This window comes from Lutjanus erythropterus, chromosome 9 (assembly GCF_056507025.1).
Source record: "Lutjanus erythropterus isolate fLutEry1 chromosome 9, fLutEry1.hap2, whole genome shotgun sequence".
Classification (NCBI taxonomy): domain Eukaryota; kingdom Metazoa; phylum Chordata; class Actinopteri; order Lutjaniformes; family Lutjanidae; genus Lutjanus; species Lutjanus erythropterus.
In genome coordinates, this window is record NC_139325.1 from 33,838,863 (window position 1) to 33,850,596 (window position 11,734).

The 11,734-nt window shown below is 37.7% G+C and overlaps 1 protein-coding gene across 1 annotated transcript; it reads left to right on the forward strand.

Annotated features, from left to right (window-relative positions):
• The first annotated feature begins 2,045 nt into the window (after positions 1-2,045).
• LOC146321930 (uncharacterized) lies at positions 2,046-11,647 on the forward strand. Its single transcript, XM_084725869.1, has 10 exons — positions 2,046-2,114; positions 2,608-2,665; positions 3,027-3,137; positions 5,229-5,441; positions 8,446-8,542; positions 8,774-8,835; positions 10,181-10,297; positions 10,543-10,568; positions 10,667-10,772; positions 10,975-11,647. Exons 1-10 carry the CDS (start codon positions 2,046-2,048, stop codon positions 11,244-11,246), a joined length of 1,131 nt encoding a protein of 376 aa, XP_084581995.1. The 3' UTR covers positions 11,247-11,647.
• Positions 11,648-11,734: the final 87 nt, after the last annotated feature.

Consider the following 11,734-nt stretch of genomic DNA (forward strand, 5'->3'; position numbering starts at 1 on the left):
TGTTTATTTGACATCTATAGTTACAGGTAGGGATGTACAGTAAATATCAGGACCAATAAATTATCAGCTGATATTGGGAAATGTATGTTATTTATTATTACAATAATAAAGTTACAGCCAATAAATATAAGCTATAATAATATCTGATTTGGCAGAAGCATTTAGCATTTAATTTGATGCTCTATAAAAGTATAAAATATAAAAAAAATATAATATAAATAAATATAAAAGCATATAAATATAAAAGTATATTTGTGAATGTTTTTGATGAACTTTAGTAGGAAAAATAAAACATTTGAAGAGTCAGAACTGTTTTGTTTTTGTTGCCACAGTTACATTTGATTCAGTCAGAGCTGTGGAAGATTAAATCGGCCATCTTTGCTCGCTACATTTCAGCCTTTCTTAGCCTCAGTTGTGCATAAACTACAGGTTAACATGAAATTATTTTTAAAACACAAAAATGTGAAATGACCTGTCAGCTGTATCTGCCATGAGAAGCAGGTAATTATCAGTTATCGTATCAGCTGAAAAAAAAAATTATATTGTGCATCTAGTTTCTAGTTAGTCACATTAAGGTTTTCACCATATGATGAGTTTATAAAATAAGATGCAGCGACTGATGGGGAACCCTTTGACATGTTTCTTTGAGCTGTTATCAGATCCATCAGATCAGATCATCGCTGTCAGAAGTAAAATTACATAACTAGAAATGTTCCCTCACTAGAGTGCAGATCTCCACCGCACAAACCACAAAGAATATTTGAATGTAGCCCCTTTGTAATTACCAGCATCTTGATTGATTTTGTCATAATCAGCACGTGAACGTGTGTGAGAGACTTTAACCTTGAACACCAAAATATGAGCAGTTCATCTTCGAGTCCAGGTGGATGTTTGTCCTAGATTTATAGAAAGTCCTTCCTGAGATATTGTTTCCACGAGAATAGGATGGATGTGAGGTTACAGTGACCTTTAACCTGTAACCACCAACATCTAATGAGTTCACCCCCGAGTCCAAGTGGTCATTTGTGTTAAGTTCGAAGGATTTCCCTCGTGGCGTTCTTGACAATGGTGTGACCTGAAATCATACTGCCTCTGGTCACAGCTGTTGCAGGTGTGGAGCCATAAAAAAGAAGCTTTTTTAAGGTTTTTCAAAAAAAACTGTGAATCACAGAGGCTCTTCAGCATACAGTCATGAATGAGAGGGCTCATTCACGCACACACGCACACAAACCTCAGATCCTAAACAACCAAAGTGTATAAGACGTGGTTAAAACTATACTCCCCCTCAACCAGCTACAGTATAAAAATACATCGGTCACACGGTCCGTCCTGCCGACAATAATAGCTTAAGATATTTCTGTATTACCACCACCTACTCTCTGTACAGTTAGTTATTACTAAGAAGTATTTTTTCTCTTTTTTTGGACCATCAGGTTCCATTGAATCCAGGAAACCTAATTAAATATACTCAATATGACTAAAAAAAACCATGACTTCACATCCAGAATCACAACCGTTACTATCTGAAAGATCTGCTCCTCCATCATGTTGTTGACACAAGTTAACTGCACACAGAGCAGTTCTTTGATTCATTCTTCGGTCACATTTTTACAGTTTGCACGGAAAGTGATGAGGCTTTGATGAAGAACCGCTCGTCAGGTCTCCACCAGGTTAGACTGGTGGAGGACCAGTGGGTGGGGGAGACAGGAAGGCAGGAAGATGTCACCAGGTAAGGAAACAGTGACACGTAGGATGGGTAGAGTGAGTGAGAGGACAGAGAGGAAGAAAGAAAGAAAGAGAGAGAGTCACACCTTGAGGAAGTTAACAAAACAATAAGAGAACAAAGGACGCATCATACTGAAGGTAAAAAATCCTTGTTTTTCTGTTAAATTTCCATACTAGTTTCATGATGTATCACCTTATTTAGCATATAAAAAAATTTGCTGATACCCTACACTTTACAGAATGCGTCCTACCTTTCTCTGTGGTGTTTTTAGCTGACCACTTGATATCTGCAATTTATTCTACATGTTTTTCTCCACAGGATGGGATTTGTGCAATGTTTTGTGATTGTCTTGATGTTGTCTGCACAGTTGGTGCTCACCTATCCGACGGTAACAATGTCCTTCTTGCTCATCTTATCTACCAGAAAAACTGTATAATTCAAAACAATCCTATGTTGTTTAAATTATTTATCTATGATGGTATACAAGTGGTGTTACTTTGTTTTAAGGGGTGTGCGTAAAACTATTACACACTTAAAAAGTTCTCGACAACCAGTGTCAATCCCACCACATGTGATAGTTTAATGTGATGTTGAAGAGTTTATGAAATACATTTTTATCTTGGCTAATGTCAAGTTGTCACAACAAAGACACCTCAAACAATGCTAATTTTACATTATAAATGACATCGAACGACACTTAATGACAGCAGTCATGAACATTCATTAAGACTCTTTTATGTTCATGACAGTTGTTATGACATGGTTATGAGAGCGTAATGGCAGTCTCATGTGCACCCCTTCAAATAAAGTTATTAAACAAGTTAATCAGGACTTTGCTGTGGCGTAGTGATTTGTGTCTAATTGTATTAATGTTTCAACAGTCACCGACACCGAAGTATTACACTTTGCATGGCAGGAGGTGTAGACTGTGTCCTGCAGGTAAAAAAAAAACGATATCTGGTGTGAGTTTCTTCTGTTTCTGTATCTGTTTTTCTGTACGTTCCTCATTTAGCTTTGACTCACTTTTTTAATGAATGAATCAGCGTTGGTTCTCAGTTGGAAATTACTATGAGGCACTGGGGCATACAGTATGTACTTTTCTTTCTCTCTGGTTCTGCTTTTTTTCTTTTTTCTTTTTTGCACGTCTGTTTGTCTTGATGAAAAATGACGCGCACTGTGCAGCAAGTTTATGCTGTATGACCACATCCTTCATTAATATGCACACTGGGCGAGCAGGCTCTCTCTGCTCCCCTTGCCATCCGGTTGTTCTCATTTGTGTTTTTTTTTTCTGTTCTGTCAGGTGAGTTTCAGAAGTCTTGTGAAGAGTGTGCGCCTTGTAATCCTGGGTGGTACACCACTGGCTGGAACCGAGACGACAGCTGCCAGCCCTGCTTCAGAGACTGCAGACCAGGTAAAGAAACTATGAGTCATTTTTTATCAAGTTAACGGTTTCAACCAACCCAGTCAGGACTGTGATACCAGTGACCTTTACATTTCTATGATAGACTCAAAATGGTAACTTGAAGGTTTATTTGAAGGAGTGTGCATAAGACTTTCCTTACACTGTCATAATCATCTCGTGAAACCTGTCATGAACATGACGGAGTCTTTATTAATGTTTATGACTGTTGTCATTAAGTGTTATACAGCCAAAAAGTCAGTCTTTGTCATGACAACTTGACAGAAATCAACCCAATAATGTCTTTGTTATAACAACTTGACATTAACCAAGACAAGAATGTCTGTGCTGTGACCACTTTACAAAAACATCATTACCACTGGTCAATGTATTTGTCATGACTGCATGACATTCAAATTTTGCATTACGTCAAATTGTCATACGTGGTTTGTTTTGACACTGGCTGTCATGAGTCCATTATAAGTGTGTTATGAACAGTGTTGGACAGTAACATATTACTCAGTAATATATTACTGTAATATTGTGACTTTTCCCAATGATTAATGATATTACAGTTACTAATCTACTATCAACTCTGAGTTACTGAGTCAGTTTTTGACCCAGGAAGGCTTCCTTATAATGACGTGTACGTGTGCAGGTTGTGTCAGCTGTTAGCCAAAAAGCTAAATGACAGATAGAGAAAGAGAGGCAGAGTATTGTCATTATTTTGAGTTTGTTTGGTTACTCAAGAGAAAATATGTGATAATGGAATCTAATTTGAAGGCAGGCAAGGTACAAAAGTAATATAGTAACATAATAAGTAATGAAACTAAATAATAATTATTGACTATGTAATATTATTACTTTTTAAAGGAATAATAATTAAAAAGTAATTCACACTTCCTAACTGGCCCAAAGTGGCACATTTTGGACTTGTCATAAAGATGTCATTACCTTTTATTACATACTCTTGTAATGAGTGTTATGAGTATTTTCCTGGACTTCAACTAAAGTGGTACCATTTGGAGTTGTCATAGAGATGTCATTAAATGTTATCTGTAATGACAAAGTGCAGTACAAAGGTGATTAAGCTTTCAGAATTCTCTACAGGGAATTATAATGGACAGGTAGCGGTTAGCTTGTGTACTTGTTGCTAAAGGCTAACTGCTGTCTGTAGCTGGTGTTAGCTAGTTAGGTCAGTTAGCTGTAGCGCTAACTGCACATTTTAGAAAGTTAGTCAAAACCATCCTCAAATGAAAATTACATGTAATGTTAAGACATAAATAAAAGTTTTCTTGGTTAATGTCAAGTTGTCAACAAAGACATATCAGACAATGTCAACTTTGCATTAAAAATGGTATAATGACACTGAATGACACAGTACTAAGGTGATTTAGCTTACAGAGTTACCTACTGGACAAGGAGTGGTTAGTTTGTTTACTTGTTGCTAAGTAGGCTAACCACTGGCTGCTGTCGTCTGTAGCTGGCATTAGCTAGTTAGCTGTGGAGCTAGCCCCCAATTAAGATAGCAGATAGCCTTTAGCAGCCAGTAAACTTTATGACATCCAAATGGCGGCACTTTACTTCAAGTTCAGGAAATTATTCATGACAACATTAAAAAAACATCTGACAGTGTGTTGAAACAGACATCTTTATGACAAGTCCAAATTATACCACTTTACTTGAGGTCAAGATAAATATTCATGACATGCTAATAATGTTGTCATGACAGCCAGTGTCACAACCAACCACATATGACAGTTTATGTCATGTTAAAACATAAAGCTCAAGAGTTTCTTTAAGTTTGATAATGTCAAGTTGTCATAACAAAGGCATTGACAGGTTATGTTGTCAAAGACATACTGAATTGACTAATGTCAACTTTGCATTTAAAGTGACATAACTGAACAAATGACATTTAATGACAACAGTCAAACTGGCATGAAGACTCCCTCATGCTCAGATGTCATAACATGGTAATGACAATCTTATGCGCACCCCATCAAATAAAGTGTTACCCTTTATTCATCTATTAATCTCTGTCACATTTCATTTTTCTGTCATTTAAATCCCTAAAATCATCTCTGTTTTTGATTGTCTCAGATTATAATCTGAAGGTGGCCCAGAACTGCACCAGCAAGAAAAATTTGCTGTGCGTCTGTGAGGATGGTTTCGAATGCAGTCGCCCGTCGTCATCATTATCAGAAAACTGCCAATACTGTGTCAAGAAAAAGGACACGAAAACAACAGCAGCAGCAGCAACAACAACAACAACAACAACAACAGTAATAACAACAGCGGCAACAACAACAATTGGTAAATACAGAGCAGTGCAGACTTTTAGGTGTGTCAGATTAAACAGACTTTAACCAGCAGGGGGCCTCATGATAAACAAAATATATTGAGGAAGTTCTCTCTCACTGTAAGAGAATGATGAATAATGATACCCACGGCTTCACATTAGTCATTAACACATGTGAGAGTGATAACAAGTTGTGGGTCTGTGCTCGGGGGCCTCCCCTGTCAGTGAGGTGTACAGCACTGTAAGAAATATTCAGATCCTTTACTTAGAATAACACTACAGCGAGAAAAATATATAATTGCTATAAATAGACCTGCATTAAAGCTGGGGTATGCAGTTTATTTTATGTGTCACTGGCCAAAAGTTCCATATTAACCTTTAAGCATACTAGAATCCAAGTTGTCTGAGAGAAAACTAGACTTCTGCTCCTCCTCTTGGCACCTTTAAAGCGATAACATGTCTGCATTAAAATTTCTAAAAACACAAGACATATGTTATGTTTTTAAGTTGTGTTCTTATATTATCTCAAACAATGTTCAAGCGCAGAGAAATCCATCATTTATTGAAGGTAACGGTGCACTTCCTGCTAGTCGTTGCTGGCTAGTTGTTATAACTTACAGGAAAACATGGATTCATCAGAGAGACATCAGTGATAGAGGAAGGAAGTCAGCAAACCTGACCGGACATAACAGGAAGAAAGCTTTAATATTACCCCGTCCATGGAAATTATTTCTGCCTTAGTAATGTCATGTGTTCATCAGCAATGACAGTTGCTTAAAAGTGATGATAACAACTCCATTACTTTACAATGTCATCACTCAGCAATGCCTGTTGTTATTGTTTTAATGTGAAGGAGAAAACCAGTGGCAGAAATTACAGATTGTGTGTTTAAGTCCTACTTAAGTGAAAAGTATTAGCAAGAAAATATACTCAAATATTAAAAGCAATTGTTGTCATTTTGATAAAAAGGTCTTGTGTACATCTTAAACATCGTTGATTTAGATGAAGTACATTGCAAATCTACAAATAGATATAGATACATGAAATATTAAAGGGAGGTTTTTTCTTCACAGTCGCCATCGTGGGAATTTTTTGGTCTTTGTAAATAATATAAAGAGTATGGTCAAGGCCTGTTCCACATTAAAAAGTGCACTGAGATAACTTCTGTTATGATATGGCACTATATAAATAGAACTGAGTTGACTTGAAACTAACGAAATGAATATTATGTTTTCAGATTAGTTTTAGGGTTTCATGCAGGATGTGAGAGTCTGTAAAACTCTTAGAAACTCTTAAGATAATGTCAAAAATGCATCTCTGTCAGGCTGAGACAAGACCGTTTTTCACAGTATCAGAAGTTGGGGTAGCACATTTTAATGCCTTTACTTTACAGCAGGGAAATAACAGGAAATGAGGGGGGAGAGAGAGAGAGAGAGAGAGAGAGAGAGAGAGAGAGAGAGAGAGATGGGAGTGACAACAAACGTCTTTGACCGGACGGAAATGACTGCAGTTTGTGTGCAGCATCTTAACCCCATAGACTGCCAGCAGAAGTGCAGACATTCTTTACTCAAGTAGTAGAAGTATAGACACTTAAAAACAATTCTGGTAAAAGTAGATTCGACTTTTTTACTTAAGTGAAAGTATGAAAAGTAAAAAGTTGCCCTCTGAATGACATTTCTACTGGCTGTTTCTGTGCAAAGCTCACTGAACCTCACCTTTTCTCTGCGGCTGAGTCGCCCTCTCTTTTCTGTTTTGTCTTTTACGTTGTTTTTGTCTTGTCCTGTCTGTGCATGATGTGCACTGATGCACACACTCGGAAACTGTCTTTTCTATGTGTTATTGTTCCATCCATTAAGGCTGAAATCAGTCTTTATGTTGGGAGTGCAGCGCATAGTGATACAAAATAAAAATACTCAATAATTCCTCTCAAATGCATTAAACTAAAGTTTTTAGCTTTAACTAATTAAAGCTACTACACAGAGTTTTTGCCTCGTTGTGAAAGGCTCAATTTATTACTGATTACTCTATATGAGCTGCATAAGTTAAGTGCAATTATTTAATAAAGCAGGAAGAAATTGTTTTTCTAGATAATTTTAATTTTGAAGTTGTAGTTTGTGGATATTACAGCAGAAACGCTACCACTTTTGTCCACAGGAGGCCTCCAAAATCAACAAAATATGAAACTGTTTTATTTATTTGTTTGTTTTTCTCGTTGATTTTTATCTTGATCTCTCATTAGATATATGCATGTTTGGATGTTTGCTCTTTTGACTTGTTTGACTTCTTCTTCTTCAGCTCATTTTTTAATGTGTTTTAGAAATTAAGAAATTTGAACTGAAGTGAACTGAAAAGAGCCTGTTTTGAAAATGCAAGGAGACGATATATGTGTTTAAAATGTAGGGAAGCTAAGGTAAAAAAAAGTGATGAAAAATAAAAAATCAAGCACAGATACCTGAAAACTCTGCTCGAGTTCAGTAACAAAATATTTGTACTTTACTTGCCAGGGTGCCACAAATATAAGACTTTTACTTAACAACATTTTATCTAATTTCGATAAGAAGGAGCAGTAGAGTGTAAAATTCTAATACAGACACAGCTGTCAGCTAAATGTATTCAGCCTGGGTGAAAAACTTTCCTCTGAAATGTTGTGACACAGAAATATAAGTAATGGAAATCCTCAAGCGTCAGTAACTCAAAACAGGGGATGACGCTAAGGAATAATGTTCCAACCCTGGGTGTTGTTTTGGAGTGAGACATGGTGACATGACCTCTAAGCAAATGTAATAAATCTCACAGATTTCTTCTTCTTCTTCTTCCCCACACCGTACATGTTGCTCGCACTTGCTCTGCTTTGAATTTTAGTGAAGCAAAGTTTCTCACTCACTCACACGTTTTATACATCTGTGTACATCTGTATCGTTTGTTGGCCACTGTCATGGTGTGTGTGTGAGATGCTGTTTAGTCTTGTGTCTTCCCTTTGAAATCTGAAGCCAAACCTGTTATGTGTTTGTTCTCCAGAAACAGCAGTCATGAACCCAGTCGAGGATAAACACAGGCTTTCCTCAGCTTCCGCAGGACATAGCAGCACGGCTGATAAACACTGCCAATTTCCTGAGTGAGTCATGGATTTTCTCTTTATACATGCTAAATACCTCAGAGTGAAATTTTAAAACTCCAAGTCCAAGATGACTTACAGTACTCTCAAACCTACAGTGTAACACATTAAGATTTTAGTATTTGATGCAGACGTCACAGATATTGTGATAAACTGAATACTGTCCTAGTTGATGGGGTCACATATTTGACATACTTGACATATTTCACACTTCACACTTATCTCACACAGGTGTACCGTTCAGTCGGTCCAAGCAACAGGAAATCCCATATCTCAAAGCCATCCCAAAACTGGTGAGTGTTTATGGAGGAAAAAAAAAGGAGTGTGAGAACAGCAATGTGGAGAGTAAACAATATGTTTCATTATTTTTGTGGCTTTGTGGCACAATTTTTATATGGCTCTAGGGATGGCATTACAGATTCATCTCAACAAGTATTACATTTGTACAGACAATCATGATCATCACAGGATGAATACTACTGACTTAGGTGATCTTTTGACTCCAACAGGTTGACATTTTTTACTTTTAGTTCAAGATCTAGACAACTATTGCATAGATTGCCTTGGATTTTGGTGCATATGTTTACGGTGTCCAGAAGATAAATCCTGTTGACCTTGGTGATACCCTAACTCCACCAGCAGGTCAAAGTTTTTACTTATGTTGTGGAATATCTCAGCATCTACTATATGGCTTGGCACAAAATTTCATACAAACATTACTGATGAATCCAACGTGAGCTTATGACCCAAGCTTTCTGGGAATTCCTCCTTCATGGGAAATAACTGCAATCCCCAATCCCTATCGCAAGCAGGGTTCAGCAGGTTACCCACCTTCTCGACAAGAGGCAACTTTAATTCGTCCAGTTGGTTTACGCTTGAATACCATGAGCCTCAGCTGTACTTTGTAATTAGTGACATTTGACCCTTCCTAAGTCCCGCCCCTTTTTGCTCTGTGCTCCATTAGTAGTTGAGCAAGCTTAATTATACCCGGCAGAACCTCAATCATCTTTGTCTTTTCCTGTTTCCTGTACTTACATATATGCTAGGTGCTAGGCTCGTCTATGTTGATTTAATAAAATACTTTTTTTGAAGATGGTTAAAAGATGTTACTGGGAGACCTGGAAAGCACTAGCTAGCTAACTAAGGATTTGCTAATATTAGCTATCAGATGTAACTAGCAAGCTAACGATTCATGTAGATTAGCTTTGTAGTTAGCCAGCATTTTACAACAGAACAAAAATTAACTAACTAGCTACCCAGTGATTGATGTAAGTTAGAGCTAGTTAGCTTGGTTTTGCTTACATTAGCTAACTTAAGATATGACCATGTATATGTTGGTTTCATAGGTCCCCCAGCGAAATCTTTTAACTCTCCTTAAAATGTTCTTTTTCAACATAGTCGAGCCGAACACGTAGCAAGTACAGGAAAGGAGAAGAAATATGCTAACAGCTAACAGGCTAAACAAGGTTGGTCAGCCTAATAAATATTACCTGCTCTGCATCAGCAGCTTAGCATTGTCAATGTGACTATGCTAGCATTTAGCTAAAATCGCTACTATCCCTAGGAATAGCCTCATAGAGCTGTTAGCATGGCTGTAGACTCTTAAGATGCGTGTTAAGTCTGGTTTCCTTTTGTCAGACCTTACGAGCAGCCAGCTGGCAGCCATCTTGTGTCCAGTAGTTGCCGTGGGATGCTTGGCCCTTGTGATGCTGTTCTTCATTCGTCGCCCCGCAGATGAATCATGTTTCAAGCGAGGTAAGATGCCCAGGACGGGTTCGCTTTCTGGTGTTTCAATTTAATCAATCAAACCCTTGAACTTAGTGATAACGTCATTTCTAAGAAACAAACTGTTTAGTGAAAGCCATGAGGTATGACTCTGATTATCAATGTGTCATTAACTTATATGCCATGTGAAACATATACGTGCTGATTCATCATTGGTTTACATGTGTGAAGAAATTGAGTTTCTATTACTCATTTATTTATCCACTGTTTTCCAGCTATTGCACTGCTGCTATGCAGTAGGGTAAGTGGCTAATTTAAGTTTCAGTCTATCATGTACCTACACATATGGCATCATTTCTCTGTCGCTGGCCTCACACTGACAGACATGTTCTGGTTTAGGGAGGAAGAGCTGCTTCTCACAAGTCGAAGGAGTCAACTCATCAGTTCCCCAGAGACTCATTCAGTGCAAGGCAGCAGCCGTCAGCCCTTTCAGGAGCCAATCTCGGTACTGATGAGTGAAATAAAGACTTTCATGTTCACTTGGATCACTTTGAGGGGGTCATTAAGAAAATAAAGACATGTAAAAGATGCAGCTGTGTTACTGTTATGAGTTATGTAGTCCTACTGTTATGTTAATGCACTTCTGCAGGTCAGTAAAAACAATCATTTTAAGTGCACTCTCTGTCTGTCACTTTCTGTCTCTGTAGGTCCTGTCCATGTCCACAATCCGGGGACGGTCATCTTTAGCCTGCTCAGTCAGTTCACAAGCCACGTCAGTCCGACAATTGAATGTGGCAAAACAGCCGAAATGGGGAGCGGCGAAGAAGAAGATGAGAGAGACTGTCCTGTGTTTCATCCCACGTCCTCTCCCAGTATTCATCTCTCTGAGGAGGAGAGGAGCGGAGAGATCGACAGCATTTTCTTTCCCTCCCAGGAGCAGGGGAAGGACTGTCACGTGTCCAAAGAGGAGGTGCTATGATGCATCGTAAAAATCTCAGAAGATTTATGTTGGTGGTTATGACCGCTGGCATCCAGACTGATCCTAAAAACATTCTTAAAGATGTAAAAGGAAGGACCTATAAAAAACTGTGACACCACAGATGAGTGTGGAGCAGACTCATCTTCCTCTGGCAGTGAATAAGAGATATTTTGATCTTCAGGTTGTGGGGAAACGTCTGATTGGTGCACACCAGAAACTTTAACTCTGGGAAGAACAGCTGGAATGTGATCTACTTTGTAAGTTATAATTTAAAATGTCATGTAAATACTCTTTAATAAGCTCTCTCAGCTCTCTTTGAAGTATTCAAACTCAGTGTTTAATGTGTTGCATAAATATTAGACATTTTGTTCACAATAAAATTTTATTTTGAATTGAAAAAACTAAGTAGAAATGTATGTAAGTTAAAAACATTCACATATATGTGTAATTTGACTACAAATTGCAGAAAGAGTCTATTTTTTATATAC